At 40.5% G+C, this 16,951-nt stretch overlaps 1 protein-coding gene and 1 long non-coding RNA gene across 2 annotated transcripts; one reads left to right on the forward strand and one right to left on the reverse strand.

The window, feature by feature from the left end:
* Positions 1 to 12,361: 12,361 nt before the first annotated feature.
* Positions 12,362 to 14,696, reverse strand: LOC145092695 (lipid phosphate phosphatase 2-like). The gene is made up of 6 exons (XM_079030665.1): positions 14,417 to 14,696; positions 13,690 to 13,910; positions 13,415 to 13,612; positions 13,193 to 13,286; positions 12,848 to 13,096; positions 12,362 to 12,734 (listed from the first exon to the last, which is right to left on the reverse strand). The coding sequence occupies exons 2-6, from the start codon at positions 13,903 to 13,905 to the stop codon at positions 12,544 to 12,546; spliced, it is 948 nt and encodes a 315-aa protein (XP_078886791.1). The 5' UTR covers positions 13,906 to 13,910; positions 14,417 to 14,696; the 3' UTR covers positions 12,362 to 12,543.
* A 197-nt stretch (positions 14,697 to 14,893) lies between these two features.
* Positions 14,894 to 16,644, forward strand: LOC145092696 (uncharacterized). Its single transcript, XR_013702615.1, has 2 exons — positions 14,894 to 15,239; positions 16,173 to 16,644. It is a non-coding gene; the product is annotated as an uncharacterized LOC145092696 (long non-coding RNA).
* The last annotated feature ends 307 nt before the right edge of the window (positions 16,645 to 16,951 follow it).

Genomic DNA, 16,951 nt, shown 5'->3' on the forward strand with positions numbered 1-16,951 from the left:
AGAATGATAGGGAGTTGCTTGTATAGCTCTAGAGAGGTGAGACCTTGGGAGAGGCCGCTCCAGGATATAGTTGGGTGAGACCCGTGGGCGAGGCCCGTATGAGATTAGCAGTGTAGATGAGACCTGGGAGCAGGGTTGCTCAGTAGTATGGTCGGGTGAGACCCGTGGGCTAGGCCTGAGCGAGAGTGACTAGACTAGTGAGACTAGAAGGATAGAGGCGGGTGGGACCCGTGGGCGAGGCCCGTGAGTTTTAGCAGCACAGGTGGGACCTGATAGGGACCTTAGTGACAAGTTAGGGGATTGGGGATCCCAGGTTTGTAGTGCCTGGATGGCAGGATTGATTGAGCAGTTATAGGCGGTCGAGGTTTCTTTGGAAGTCACTGAGAGTGACCAGTGATGGTGTTGGGACTAGCTACCGGTGGGAGCCGGTAATCCAGTCATTGATAGGTAGGGACCAGGGTGGTCTCAGTTCATCAGAGAGTCAGACGAGGAATAGCAGAATTGCCCGTCAGTGGCAGTGCGAGTATGCAGCGTATGGTGGGATTCAGTTAGTTGAGTCGAGGGGTGCTCGACACCAAGTGTTGGCAAAAAGGAGTGTCAGTGAGTACTGACGATGATGACCCGTTCTGGGAATAGCGGGGGGAGTGATGGAGTTAGTGAAGGTTAGGACCTTCACAGTGTCATAGGAAAAGTCGGTTATGAGGCTTTGCCTTGGGAAGGCAGAGAAATTGCGCAAGGAAAGTAGTGGAGAACCTCTGCGGGTTCAGTGCAGTACTCGGTGAGTACCAGAAGGATTATCGGTGGAGTAAGTTCTGTTTCTAAGTTGTTCAGGGTCAGGTTTGATCCGAGATTTACCCGCGAGGTTGTTGTTAGTCAGAATGACCAGGTGGAAGACCAGCGCAGGTAGGCGGCTGGTGTTGGGTATAGGAGGCAGATCGCAGGCGATGGGTCATGGTAAACTTCGAGGACGAAGTTCAGTTTAAGTGGGGGAGAGTTGTAACACCCAAGATTTTGAAAGCCAAGAAAGTAAAGGAAACCCCAAATTTAAGAGGGACTCGGCGAGTCCAAGGAAGGACTCGGCGAGTCGGAGCGGGATCCGGGTCGAGGAGTAAATGACCAACTCGGCGAGTCGGCCAAGTGGACTCGGCGAGTCTGGTTTGTGCGAGGAAAACCCTAAATCCGGGGCTTGGAGCCTATTTAAACGTCTCAATCTTCTTCCTAGGGCTCTTTTACAGCCTCTCACACCCAGAACACCGCACCTTAAGCCCCCATTGTGTTCATTCAAGCTTTTAGCCATTTTTGAGTGGTTTTAAGGAAGAAGAAGGAGTGGGAATCTTTGAAGCATCAAGGAGTGGTCTTGGATCCGAAGTTTGGGGAGCATTTCAAAGCATTTGAAGGTATTAAGTCGTTCCTCTCCTCCAGATTTTCCTTGGTTATGAGTTTTGGGGCTTTTAAGCCATGTTTAAGATCAATCTTGAGCTTGAGGTCCAGATCTAAGGTTGCTACCTCAGATCCATGGTTGTTTTGGCTTAGAATCCCGTAAAGTATCAGCCATTGGGTGGATTTTGGAGCCTCTTGGTCTTAAACCCTAGTTATTAGTGTATTTTGCCTAGATCTCCCTCTCTACATGTAAAGTTTGCAACTTTACGTGGGGAACAGGCTTGGGAAGGGTAGATCTACAGTTTGGAGTTCATGCATGACTCGGAAGTCCTCTGCATGTAAGTGGATCTTATTGGACTCGGCGAGTCCTTCGAGTGGACTCGGCGAGTAGCTTGAAGATGAGGAGGAACTCGACGAGTGGGATGAACAGCTCGTCGAGTCGGTTGAAGATAGGCATGAACTCGGCGAGTTGGATGAACAACTCAGCGAGTTGGATGAAGATTGTCGTGTGCTCGGCGAGTCTGTTCTTAGACTCGGCGAGTCAGGTCGCGTGGTCCCAAACCCTTCGAGTTAAGTCTCGAGTCAGCGAGTCGAGCCAGGACTCAGTGAGTTGGACAGGACAGGAATCGCGAATCAGTAGACTCGACGAGTCAGGGGCTAACTCGGCGAGTAGAGTCGCAAGTGGAAGGACTCTGGAATTATGAACTCGGCGAGTCAGTAGGGTGACTCGACGAGTAGGGTTGACCTGGAAGGTTGACTTTGACCAGGACGTTGACTTTGACCAGAGTTGACTTGGTTGACCTTTGAAGGTCAGTTAGACTAAGTGTTATGTTGATATTGGTAGCTCGGGGAGCTAGCGGAGCAGCAGTTCGGAGTCAGTGGTCAGGTAGCGGTCAAAAGGGTTAGCAGCAGCAGTTCAGCAGTATCAGGTGAGTTTCCCTTTGTATGAATGGGTCTACGGCCACAATGCCGGCCCATGTAGTTATGAGTAGAAGACCCGGGGGTTAGCCCTAGGCACAGTATGCTAGTATGATATTCGGACGAGGTCCAATGATAGAGGGCGGGTGCCCAAGGAGCAGTTTATGTGATAGTTTATACTTGTTGTCTGTGTGATACTTGTATGTGTCTGGTAGGGAGGTGAGTGTGGGCGAGGTCCCGTATCTCACCAATAGTAGAGTGTGGATGGTGTTCCACATCTCAGTAGCAGCAGAGCAGGGGCGAGGCCCAAGTTAGGAAAGGAGTGAGGGTGGGCTGGGCCCATATCTCACTATCAGTAGGAGTATGGACGAGGTTCCATGACTCATCAGTAGCAGGACACGGGCGGGGCCCAGAGATAGGCGAGGCCTTAGAGCAAGGGTCGTTGGTATATGTTTAGTTTATGTAATGTTATGTGATATGTTTATGTGCGATTATATGTTAGTGGGCGAGGTCCTGTGACAGGCGAGGCCTAAGTGAAACAGATCTGTATCCGAACGGGGCTCGAAACCAGGCGGGGCCTGGAGCGGCGGGGCCCGGGGTAGGGACGAGGCCCAGGATAACGGGCGTGGCCCAGTATATGCAGTATGTGTTTTTGCATGGTATGTGGTAAGGTGGGGAACTCACTAAGCTTCGTGCTTACGATTTTCAGTTTTGTTTTCAGGTACTTCCGGTAGCGGAGGGAGGAGCTCGGGGTGATCGCATGGCACACACCATAGATTAGTCAGCCTGGGAATGTTTACTCTGATAATAAACATGTGTTTTGAAAACTTATACTCGGTTTATGTTTTGGAATGATGTATTTGGTTAAAGTAATGTTTTATTGAAAAGAAATTTTTGGTCTTGAATTTTGGGATGTTACAGTAGGGGCGGGAATTCGAGCACGTGTTAGTCGGCGACTCGGCGAGTCCATATTCGGGACTCGGCGAGTCTGCCTGCCAGGAAGAAACCCTAAATCCCCGGGTTGCTTACTATTTAAGCAATGTTATGTGCCCCAAACTCGCCTCCTTCACCCTCAGAGAGCTGTGAGAAACCCTAATCCATCCCTTGATTGTTTTAAGTGCTTTTGTGTGGATTTTTGAAGGCTTGAAGAAGAAGAAGAAGAAAGGAACAAAGAGAAGAGGTGTAGAGCAAAGATCCAAGGGCAAAATCAGAGTTCATTGAGGTATTTCTCGGATTCCTTCTGTTTTATGCTTTAGACCTCCATTAGAACACTTCTAGGGCTAGTTTGATGTATTTTCCAAACCTTATAGTTGTATGGATGCCTTAATAGGTCGAGATATCCCTAGATCTGTTCATTTGGGAGTTGTAGAGCCCGGATCTATTGCCTTTTTGAAGATGCTTTGCATAAGAACCCTAGATCTAGCCTTTATTATGCTTTTTGAGCCTTATTATCTTCATGGACGCTTATGGGCACGTAAAGATAGAATCTTTACGTGCTAATCGAACTAAGGAAGCCCAGATCTATAAGTTTTAGACGCTGGATTCAAGTAGAATCGAGTTTAGAGTAGCTGCATGGATGTGACTCGGCGAGTCGGAAGAACGACTCGGCGAGTCAAGTCGCGAGTCCCGTTTTTCCCCTTTTTGAGTGATGTCGAGTGGGAGCCTGTGAGTAGTAGAGTGGACTCAGTGAGTTGGAGGGCAGACTCAGTAATGGAGGGACTCGACGAGTTGTTCATACAACTCGGCGAGTCCAAGGCAATCTTCTTAGCTCAAGAACAACTCGTCGAGTTGTTCATATGACTCGGCGAGTCGGATGCAGATTGTATGAGTTCTTGGATCGAGAGGGTACTCGTCGAGTCGATGCCATACTCGACGAGTAGCCACGAGTAGGGTTGAGAAGTGAGACTAGAGACTCGGCGAGTTGGCGGCCCAACTCGGCGAGTCAGGTCAACTGTGGGTTGACTTTGACCGGGAGAGTTGACTTTGACCAACGGTAAAAGAGTCATTTTACCCCAGTGCAGTGATTAGCATTTGATTGAGCGTGTTTATGGATTTGTAGTCGGGGAGATACCGGAGCAGCAGCAGTTAGCTTCCAGAGCCATACACGCAGCAGCCAGTTCACGAGGTGAGTTTCCTTCCAGTAGGAACGGGTCTACGGCCACAATGCCGGCCCGTTTAGTTAGCAGTAGTTCCGGACTTCAGTCCGATGCAGTAGTTCAGTATGCTTGATGTCTATGTGATTCAAGCATGTTTATGTGTTATATGTTCCGGACTTCAGTTCGATGCAGTATGCAGTATATGTGTCTATATTAGTTGATATGTGTTATGCTATGCCATGATCAGTCAGTTTCGGACTTCGGTCCGATGCAGGGGACAAGGTCCCAGTCAGTTCCGGACTTCGGTCTGATGCAGTCAGTTCCGGACTTCGGTCCGATGCAGTCAGTTCCGGACTTCGATTCGATGCAGCTAGTTCCGGACTTCGGTCCGATGCAGTGGGCAAGGCCCAGTATGTGCTTTATATGTATTGTATGGTATGTGGTAGTTTGGGGGAGCTCACTAAGCTTCGTGCTTACAGTTTCAGTTTTGGTTTCAGGTACTTCCGCAAGCAAAGGGAAGAGTTCGGGATGATGGCACCGCACACACCACAGCTTCAGTTTTTGTCCTGGGAGTTGATTCAGTTTCTTGATATGTTTTGGATACAGTTGTGATACAGTTTTCTTTCTCTCAGTATTTTATCATGGTTTGTGAAACACGCAACGTATGATTTTGTTATGTGATACTTGGTTTCATGTTTTTGTTATGATAAAAATTGAAATTTTTGGGTCGTATTTTTGGGTCGTTTCAATTTATTTGAGTCGTATATTTAATTTGCATTCGGGCATAACCTATTAGTATCAATCATATATTTATATTTAAATAATCGTATATTTAATTTGCATTTGGGCATAACCTATTTCGGGTTATTTGGTGAGAAACGGATAATCAGATTAGGTTATCGTCATCGATGCTATTGTATATGTAAATGAATATAATGAGGAAAATGAATTTTTAGATATTATTTGTTATATGTTACTACCAATGGTTGCATTGTGTGTCTTTGAGGTGATGCCAATTGATTGGGTGTAAATCAATCAAGTGGAAGAGGAATTATAGGAAGAGGGTCGATTGGGAATCAATCATGTTAAATAAACCAACATAAGTAGCAAAAAATCCCAAATCTTCAAATTACTTTAGAACTAGGGAAGGATCCCACATCCCAAATCGGCGAGTCGAGTAAGATTCCCCAACTATTGGATGTTCGTAGACGTGTCAAGTGGCAAGCGAGGAAACTCGACGAATGACCTTAGATTATCAATCAAGACCGTATGAACTCGACGAATCACCTCGATGACTCGGCGAGTAGACGTTATCTCGGGAAACTCAGTGAGTCACTAGTTGTACTCGGCGAGTTAGGGTCAACATGGACCGTTGACTTGATCTTGGCTATAGTTGACCAGGATTGATGATATTTGCATATTTAGCTCATATTAAGTATAGATTTTTATTCATTTATTAGCTAATTTATTGCATTTCATGAACAAAATATACTTAAAAGTGTTTGAATTATATTTTCAGTCCAAAAGTGAAACTCGGAAGCAAAAGGAAGCAGGAGAAGCGGTTAGAAGTTCGAGAATTGATCAAAGAAGAATAACACTAAAAACAACACCTACTCGGCGAGTAGGGTTGTCTACTCGGCGAGTCCAAGCGAATATTCGAGAAGATAAAGACTCGAAGACCCAGAGACTTATCGCATACGGGGTATTGAGAGATGGACTCGGCGAGTCAGTTCGTATATAAAAATAACTCCTCAGATCGACAGAAGAGAGAATTCTGGAGCTATTCTGGAGAGGTTAGCTGCGATTGAAGAGCCAGAAGAACCTTAGAGAACGACAATACAAGCTAGAATTCAATTACGAAGGAGGTTTAAGGCAATTTTCATCATTCCATTTAAACTTTTGTTTTCCATTATGGATAGACAATTAGAATATGTTTGTTTGCTGTTAGTTACCTCAAATATGAGCTAAAACTCTTAAACGTCTGTTTGGGGATACAAAATTGATACTATGGTTTGATTATTGGTAGGATTAATTCAATATTGGTGATTTTGTTATTCTTAGCTTGCTAAAGAACCTTATGTGTGAATGATAATTAATTTTCTGTTAATAGGAAGATAATTAAATAGTATGAACATCTTTTGATTATCAACCTCATATGTTTATGTGACCACTTTGTCATATGTCTAGGATTAATGAACATGAAACTAGAATTAATAAGAAAATTAAGTAAATTCATGTGTGAGCTTGTATGATGAACATCAACAAGAAATTGACTAAATGACCAAATTAGTTAATTATTGCAAGTCTAAATTAACCCGAATAATTAATCTAGTGAATTTAATTAAGTTAGACAACTGATCACTGTTTGAGTTAGTTATTTCACTAAGGGTTAGTGTAGTGAACGCGAAGCTAATCATTAGAGTGGGTAGCCAATAAAAGAATTAATCCATTGCACTATTACCATGAAATCAACCATAGGATCAATTGAGTTGAACTAAACAGAAGTCCCTTCCCATTATTGAATCTAGTTAGTTCTTTGCTTTCCTAGTTTTTAGATAGTTAGTAAGTTTCTAGTCTTGTAAAACTAGAGAAAACTCCTACTTATTAATTAATTTAGATAAAATTACTTTTTAGTTTTAATTTACCGTTCCCTGTGTTCGATACCCTACTTGCTTGAACTATATTACTAATCGATAGGTACACTGCCTTTCGTGTGTTTATTTTGTGTCTAAGTTAGTAGGATTAAAACTAGTTGAGTTAACGCACATCAATTGACTTTTGGGAAATGACTGGATGTGGTATGACACTTTTTAGGCAGTTGAGTGGAGTAGCTCGTGGGGTGTATTTGGTCGCAAAGTGTCAGTTCAGCATTCGTGACAGGTGAGTCTTCTCACCATACCTATGGGTCTAAGGCACCAAGGCCGGCCCATTATCTAATTATGATATATGTGTTACACATTCTGTGTTTTGTTATGTGATTGCATGTTTTGTATGAAGACCTCGAGGGAAGCCTGTGACATTGGGTGTAAGACCATGTGGGGTAGCCCATGACAGTCCTAGGTGAAGACCATGTGGGGTAGCCCATGGCATTGGATGTAAGGCCATGTGAGGGAGCCTACGACAATCCTAGGTAAAGACCATATGGGGGAGCCCATGACATTCTCACAGGTTTCATGTATGCATGGCTTACGTGATATGTGTGTAGCTTTTATAGCTAATAGGATATGTGATATGTGGTTTGTGTGTGTGGTATGCTCTGGGAAACTCACTAAGCATTTCGCTTACAGGTTGTTGATTGTTTCAGGTACTTCAAAGCCTAATGTAAAGCCCCGTTTATTTATTAAAGCAATAAATAAAATAATGAGCGAATAGTAGCCCTAAAATCGATAATTATATAGCAAGGTGTTGATCTCGAGGAGCTAATCGTTATAATTTTAGAGATTTGGGGGTTAAAATGTAAGTTTCGAATTTATTTTGTAAGTAATTGAGAAGGCAGGGACCGCTTGTTATATTATTGGGATTTATTAGGAAAATATTTATGAAGTCAGGGGCTTCGTGGTAATTATTTGAATGTAATTTGAAAGGAAGAGAGGTGGAGGGGCTGAATATGTCATAATTGAGATATTGGGGGTTTAAAGGGTAATTTCTGGACCGGCTTTGCAAAGAAATTCAAAAACGGAGGGTTGTTTGGTAAACATTATACTTACTTTGTAAGGAGTTTTAAGGCTGGGGGTTGAAAAGGTAAAATTCGGACTCTATTGGAAATGATTTTAGAATGGAGGGACCATAGTTGTTATTATGGGAGAATGTCTTGAAGGAACCGGGTATAAAGCCATAACCCACCGGTCCCTTAACCCTAACCCTAAAGAAGTGCAGCCGCCATCCTCCCACCCTCATCCCTCACGACCTCCGATTGCCGCCGCCATAACCTCCCTTGCCGCCTCCGACGAAGTCCTTAACGGCTGGAGAAGCCCCACCAAGAGCGAAAGCAGAGCTGTGACCGGTGGACATGACTCGTGTGCGATCGGAATGCTCACGGTGAGACTGCCTTTCATCTTCTTCATCCATTTTTCTATCTGTTTGGGGTCGTAACCATTGTTGGTCAACATTTCAGTGGTTGTCCCCGCAATCCTCCGCTATGCCACCGCTTGTGTTGTCGCTGCCATCGCGCTTAGCTGGAGAAGAACCGCCATGACCGGTCGAGTATGCTGCTGACGGGTTCGTTATTGCTGTTGCCGTGAATACCCTCTGCCGCCGTCGAAACCATCACTACCGCCGCCATACGCCATTATCGGGTGGTTGGTTTCTCGTTTCGAGCAAAGGATGTGATGGTATGCGTGTTTTGTTTATGGGAATGATTTGTTTGACCGGAAATCACGAGAGCCGCCATTGCCACCACCGCGAGGTGGTGGCTGCCGCCAAGGACCACCGCTTGTGTGTGTTGGTATTAGTGTAGTGTGTGTGTTGTTTTAGGAACTCATTGTAAAAGTCGTAAGAGCCAAGAATAATAAAAGAAATTGAAAAACCACCACCTTAGGGTGGTGGCTGCCGCCACCGGCCGCCGTGTCGGGTGGCGGTGCGCTTTGCCTCTTGTGATAGATTCGTTTGGGGTGCTAGAAACCCTAATGGGCTCAAAGGAGCTCTAATGGGCCCAATGAAGCTTAATGGACTCTAATGGACCCTAATGAAACCTTAATGGGCTTAATAATATTTTAGTGGGCTTAATAGGCCCAATAAAGCCCTAATGGACCTAAAAGCCCAACAAATTGATAAATGGACTAATATTTGGGTTGGAAAAACCATAATGCAAATAAAACCCTAATTTGTGGAAATTGTTTGGGGTACACGAGAATTAATTATTAAATCTTAAATAATTAATAATCATTGGCAAACTAGCGTAAGGCATAATGGACTTAATGGATTAAGTCCTTAATGGGTTAAGAAAGAAACACTAAACCTTAATCATCATTGCATGTGAAAACTCTAATTTGGGATTATGGGCTTGGACTTATCGAGACCCATATTTGGGCCATTGGAATGGAATTGTGTGATTAAGCCCAATCACATCATATGACTTATTTAGAAGAATGATGGACTTAATGGATTAAGTCCTTAAAGGAATAATTCCTTAATGGGTTAAGTAGGAAACTTAACCCTAATCGGCATTTTATGTGAAACCCTAACTTCACTTGGGTTTATTGTTGGGCCTTTCTATTGGGCCTTGATGATTGGATTATTAATGGGCCATCCAAGAATAATTATATGGACTAAAATAATTTAATGGGCCTAGGGTAAGTCTCATGTAAAGGATTGGGCCCAATTTGGAAAATTGGGCCATGGATGGACCATAGTCGGGCCTTAATGATTGTATAATGTTGGGCCTTAGAATAAGACCACCTATAGGCCTGGGCCCAATTTGGAAAATTAGGCCATATGCTAGGCTTTGATTCCTAGTTCGCTTTGGGCCTATGGATTGGGCCTTGGGCTTATATAAGCCAAGCTAGGGGTAATGAAGTAATTATCCAAGTATGTATTATGGTTATGTGTTGGGACCCAATTATTAATTGGGTGTTATTTTGGTGTTGACAGTTCGGGAGTCTGTCAGCCAGCAGCTGGGGTCGAGTCTGCGGGACTTCAGCAAGTGTGAGATTGTGTCTTCGGGACTTCAGCAGTGTGAGGTGAGTTACCTTCCAGTAGCGGTGGGTCTAAGGCCACAATGTCGGCCCACCAGTAGGAGACGTATGATAGATGATTGTCTTTGTGATATCATCTAGGTTTGCTATTACTTGATACGTTATATGCTAGCATGATATGTTGTGTGTGATAGTAGTCGAGTTCGGTTGTTAGGACCGAAGGGTAGTCAGACACCCCAGATACGTCTGACAGTATGTGATGATATGTTTGCATGCTGACTTGTTATGTTATATGTGATAGAGGTAGTATGAGGGGACCAGTCCCCGTGTTCGGTTGTTAGGACCGAAGGGTAGTTCAGGCACCCCAAATATGTATGATAGTATGTTTATGTTATGATATATGTGATAGTAGCAGTAGGGGGTGGAATAGTCCCCGAGGGTCGGTTGTTAGGACCGACGGGTAGGTCAGCACCCCAGAATGGCTTGACACGGGTAGGTCAGCACCCCAGAATGGCTTGACACGGGTAGGTCGGGCACCCCAGAATTGTCCGGCAGTATGTATGCTATGTGATTGTATGGTATGTTGTATGATGGGGGAACTCACTAAGTTTTGTGCTTACGGTTTTCAGTTTTGGTTTCAGGTACTTCGTGTTAAAGGAAAGGAGCCGGCTTGATCGCAGCGCACCACACTACGGTTTTCCGCACATGAGATCTTTGGGATTACACTCTGATATTGCTTAATGATAACATGTTTGATTATTTCTACTTTGGTTTTGACATGACATTATGTTACAGATGTTTTATTACATTGTTGGTTTTATAATGGCGTATTTAAAAATGAAATTTTTGTCCTGTATTTTTGGGATGTTACACCTAAGGGCAAGGGCAATGCGTGATGACATGGCGCGCACTCTACCTCTCTTTTTGTGTGTTTGGGACTCTCTGATGTTTTCAAAAGTACAACGAAATTGTCATAATTACGAATTGGAAAACAAATGGTTTGGAAATATATGGATTATGGGATTTGTTTGATTAATTAAAAATGAAAAATTTCTTGGTAAAATTTGGGTCGTTACAATATTGCAGCGGACCGTGAATCTATGACTCAGTTACATAATGAAACTGTTAAGTAGTTGATGCAAAATATGGAATTAATTATTTTAAATGACATTGTTATTCTAAGACTAAACTTGTTAATGTAAGACTAATTTGGTTGTATGAATTTTATTTCAGTGTTGTAAGACTAGAATTATTAAAATTTGGGTGTTGAAAAACTATTTTAAGTTTGTAAAAATCTGTTTATTTAAATTTTAGTTTATTTCTGCAGGCGTTAAAAACAAACATATTTCTTATTGCAGACTGTAGAAGTTTGGTCTATCTCTTCTGTTGTAGAGAGTTGCAGATGTGGTCCGCAGACTACATAAGTTTTGGCTTCGAAAAAACAAAGTACACCTTAGTCCTATAAACGTTGAGTACAACAGTGTCGCCAATATTGTTGCGGAGACCAGCTAGCTTTATAACCTTCTACATGGATTACATGCCTCAGCCACCAAAGAAACGAAAGTGTGTGATAAAGTCAGTGGCATCTACATGGTTAGACCCATGTTAGGCCCATTTTATATTGCCCATTACCTTACTTGTAATTATGTATTTATTCGGTTATACCTAAATCATGTGAAAGATAAGTTTTACACGACAATCATAATCTTGCAATTTTTTCTCTGCAAATATGGTGTATTATGTTGTTAGTGGTTTCATCGAGACTCTTTTTGTTTACAAAAATACTCGTCTTTTATTTAAGTGAGGTTATCGATTTTTCTTCTAGGTGAGTTTGGCTTTCCCAGATATGGGTTGTCTTAGCAGCCATTTCCATTAGCTAGTAAGGGTTGAAAACAACAATAAAGAAAAAATCATAGCAACGGTCCGATTGAAAAATATTACAAGAACAACATCCATATCCAACAAACCACAAGAAATGAAGAATAAAATTGATATGAAATATTTTTTTAAAAGTACGATGTTTTTACTAAGTTATTTTTGCTCTTGGAGTTTTTTTGCCAAGAGATATGATTCTTTCATATTAGTTGATACATTATGATTACAAATGAAACCTAATTTATATAATCTTCAATAATACCAATATCTTTAAAAACTTTTGAGACAAATCATATCTCCATTTATTGTTTTGATTCATTCACTTTTATACATTTTAATTGAAGAGAGAGAATCACGATGAGGGTAAAAAAGTCGAAACCTTTTTTTTAAATGGATGGATAAAGAAACACAAGTGGAAATATCACCTTGCAAATATCAAATTGCCAAAAAATACCAAAATGAGAGCCACCAACTAAATTCATTAGTCATTACCAATATAAATCAGAAAGAGACACATTCAATCTCGAAAATCAAAAACAAGATCCCAGAAAAAGATGCCAAAAACCCTAAACTATATTAATAAATTAAGCTAATTGATCTACATAAGTTACACCATATGTAAGTAGAAAGTCAAACCCCGGTCAACGCCTTCTCCCTCTCTCCATTTGATTCAAAGAATTATCATCCGAAACCCCAATCCCCATCCCACCACGAGAATGCATACGCACATTCTCAGTTTCCAATGGAGCCACATTTAAACCATTCACACTCCCCGTTTGCGTATCATTACTAGACTCTGCTAACATCTGAAAATAAATGTGGGGCCCCCAACCTGTACACACATCAAAACAAACTAAATTAAATAAAATAACATCAACTGACACACAGTTTAATAATTTAATAAAACTGTAATTAAAAAAATTGGAGGGTTTAGGTTTAATTTACCATCAATGTCATAAGGTGGTGGAAAGAATTGTAAGTAGCAAAAAGAAGCAACCGTTAAACCTAAAATGCCTCCTGCAAATACATCTTGCCAATGATGCCAATAGTCATCGACACGTGAGACACCAACTAAAGCTGCAATGAGTAAAGGGAAGACAATGATACAAAGCTTTGCCACGTGGCCTCTTTGGTCAAATGCCCTGATTTTTCCAGCTGTGTACCATGACAGAAAACCAAGTCCAGCAAAGCACCCTGTTTGGAGAAAAACTTATTATTAAAAATAAACAATAATATATGGTTTATGATGTTTTTTTTTTTAAATAATAATAATAATAATAATGAACTTACAAGATGTGTGTCCACTTGGGAAGCTTTTGTGTCCTTCTTTGATAACGGATTTTAATCCAGTACACATCACATTACTTGTAACAGGATCAAAAACCTAACATAATTCAGATCCGTGAGAGATTTCTAGGTAGTGTTTGGCATGATGGAATCAGAGAAGGGAATGGAATTGACTATTCCATTCCCTGATTCCATCATAAGGATTCAGAGAGAGAACTCACTCACCCCTTTGCCATCAGGAAAGCAACGCCAGAAAAAGTCAGGACGAGGTCTCCCAACTGCATCTTTGATTGCATCAGTCAAAACTCCTGTAACAAGTACTGAAAACAGAAGCCCTAGCACTGCTTGATGAAGATCATAAACATCCTTTCTGATAAAGTAATATATGAGTATGACCACAAATGGCAATAATATTGCAATAATCTGTTAAATGAAAAACCAAAAACAAATTAGTATGTAAAGATTTTAAAGTTGCATAGCATTCATCAAAGATTGCTTACTGGAACAGCCCAAATGGGAACAGTGTTGTCTTGTAAAGGGTATTTTAGGTCTTCCATCATTTCAGCTCCAACAAAACGGTGGAATGGTTCTATCACATTCAGAATGATCTCCATGATCACGAGAAATATGAAGACAAACCAATCATGCATGTGAGCCCTTGCCACTTTAGTTCCATGGCTCCTTATAGTATGCGCACCTAATTGGATTTCTGGCATTTCCCCTAAAGTTTATCCATGGTATGAATGAGGATGAGAAATTGAGCATGAACAGAGGAAAAAGTATGAAAATTAGTTGTCAACATGAACCCGTTGACGAAGAAGCAAACACGAACATGAAACATTCGTCTGTTTTCAATTTTCAGTAGTTAATTTTGTGGCTTGAATTGGTGCACAAAATGCCGAAACAAAAAAACAAAAAATCAAACGACAGCAATCGCCAGAACATAAAAATTGCAATTGCAAATTCTCCAGAGTAGATGCGGAACTCAAATCAGTTACAAACTTACAATCAAGCACATTAGGTACGAATTAGTTCCTCACGACTGAATTAGGTGAAAACCTAACAATTGCTACCTATAATAGCATAAACTGTGGTTCGAGAATTATGTAAAATCAATACAAATATCCATTTCTAGCGAAGAATCGGTACATAACTTCAAAATCTTAGAGAAACTGTAACGGTGATAAAGAATAAGCATAGTTGTAGAGATTCTCGCAACATCAATACCTGAAATAACTTGAGGAATGAGGGAGGAGCGTCTCTAACAGAAGTCTCTGAAAGTAGGTGACGCGTTCACTTTGTGTGTGAGAGAGAAGGCGGAAAAGAGAGGGAGAGAGATTGAAAAAAAACCCAATGTTGAAACGCCACGGCGGGAAAAGGTGGGGTTCAGGGGCACACAGAGTTAAAAAGAAGAGACCGATCGAGACTGAAAGATATAGAGCATGCAGAATGCTGGGAAGAGAAAGGAGATAGACAAACAACTTTATCAAAACCAATCAGAAATTGAAGATAAAAAAGTGGCATTCCCCTCCTTTTGTTATCGTGAAGGGCAATAAAATTGATATTCATGCTTATCATGCTTTCTTTTTTATTTTTAAAAGGTAAAATTATAAAGATGGTCCCACGGGTTTGATGTTTTTATAGTAGAGTAAACTATAAATTTGGTACCTATGCTTTATGATTTTACGTGGATTGCAGGATTGAGTTTCTGAACTTTAAAAATTGCATAGAACATCCTTATAAATAAGTTTTATTGTGGATTTGATCAATGGACTTAACAACCATTAGCTTTGGCTATTAGACCATCCCACATACATTTGTCTTTTCACTTGCCTATCTCCTCTATCTATCAGCCGGGTCATCTACCTCTTATACATATGAACCAGCCGGGTCATCTACCTCTTATACATATGAACCATAATCATCTACCTCTCATCTCCTTTGTCTCCCAATCACTCTGCCTCTTTGTGATCACTCTGTCTCTCATCTCCGACACTTGCATAAAGAAGCTTTAAGAACCGATTGAGATGACATCCTCATCTAACATAAGGTATTACACTTTTTTCTGTTAGTTCTACAAATTTTCACAAAATAAAGACAAAAAACAATGATTCCATTCCATTCATTCACAAAAGGTTGAAGCTTTTACACCAAAAACTAATAAAGTTAAATATTTTCCAAAAAAATTACATGCTTAAACCTAACGAGAACACCAAAAGTTTCAATTTTGAGGCTTCACTCCTCCTATTGAGCCCTCTCAAGAAGTGTTGTATGATCATTCAATCATTGTTGAATGACCTCCGATAGATTGTTAAGGGCCAAAAGGAGCTACACATCTTTAACTTGAGATCCAAATAGGTAAACGTGTACGATAACCCTATCAATGGAGTATGTGAAACCTATGAGCTGCTCCAACATAACATATTTCTCTTCAAAGTTTGAGTTTATCACCTTGAACACCAGTAAAATATTTTTTTGTTTCTATATGTCCTTCCAAATAGCATGCTCGATTTCAAGATTAGGTCCAACTAGAATCGAATGCTTGATGTTATTTCTTTGTTTTGGGTTTGTTTTAGAAAAGTAAGTTTTGTTTGTAACTTGGAAATATGATTATGTTTATTGGTGGTGCGTGCTTATATGGGTAATCTATGACAAATGAAAAGACCCTTGATCTCTAATCAATGGCTTAACATTTAATTTCTCAATGAGTAATTATGAAAATATGTATAAACCCTTGTAAGTTTACATATCCAGATAGTAAATGGATGCATTTGACATTATTACTATGACATTGAAAAGACTCCTACTCCATTTTGACGATAGTAATGAATGTGTAGAATTTATCTTGTGTTGTTTAGAAATCATGTAAACAAATATGTGTGTGTGTGTATATATATATATATATATATATATATATATATATATATATATATAATTTGGGTTTATTACAGCTAAATGCATATATAATGTATTCATCTATTAGGATTGCACAAGAAGAATACATGAAACATATTGCAGCATGCTCTGCCAAGCATGTAAGCATACTTAAAGAAATTAGGTCAGATTTTAATGTTAAAAAGTTACATTAAAATCATGATGACATAATTATGGTCAAGTTATTGGAAGCTACAAAGAGGGAACCTAAAAGCAATTTAAGGATTAATGCATTGTTTTATATTTATGGGAAAATGGGTCTTATTCACGGTTGAAGGATTTAACTGATAATGTTATGGAAAGTGTAGAGAAGTTGGAGACTGACTCTGGACTTTTTATGGCAAACTATGGGTTGGGGTGAGGACAAGTTAGGGTGGTTATAGTTTGATGTTTGTTTAGTTTCTTTTAATGTATTTTTTTGTCATTTGTGTTTGTTGTGGTTTATGCTAAAAACTAATGGTATTGTACTTGATTGTTGGTATGAATGTATTTTGTTATGAACAAAAACAAAGTTTGAACAATGTTATGGTTTTATGATTTTCTGATATATTAAATTGATATGGAAGGGCAAGTGAAAAAGACAAATATACCCTTTACGTGAGGGGCATGTGGGGTGGCCTAACATCCAAAACTAACTGCCGTTAAGTCCAAGGACCAAATCCACAAAGAAACATGTTGATAAGGACGTTCTATGCAATTTTTAAAGTTCGGTGACCCAACCCACATAAAATCGTAAGCCATGGGGACCAAATTTGCAGTTTACTCATTACAGTATAATCTAAAAATAGTTTTTTTTAATGGTCTGGTTGTAGATTTAATCTCAAATTT

The sequence above is a fragment of the Lactuca serriola genome, chromosome 3, assembly GCF_051521515.1.
Source record: "Lactuca serriola cultivar US96UC23 chromosome 3, Lser_US96UC23_V15, whole genome shotgun sequence".
In the NCBI taxonomy this organism is placed as follows: Eukaryota; Viridiplantae; Streptophyta; class Magnoliopsida; order Asterales; family Asteraceae; genus Lactuca; species Lactuca serriola.

Bases quoted from the DNA above. Each gene is read 5' to 3' on its own strand.
- LOC145092695 (XM_079030665.1), bottom strand. From the start codon at position 13,905: ATGCCAGAAATCCAATTAGGTGCGCATACTATAAGGAGCCATGGAACT. The intron at 13,097-13,192 runs GTAAGTTCATTA...TTCTCCAAACAG, and splicing joins CCCAAGTGGACACACATCTT to GGTGCTTTGCTGGACTTGGT. The intron at 12,735-12,847 runs GTAAATTAAACC...ATGTGTGTACAG, and splicing joins ACCACCTTATGACATTGATG to GTTGGGGGCCCCACATTTAT.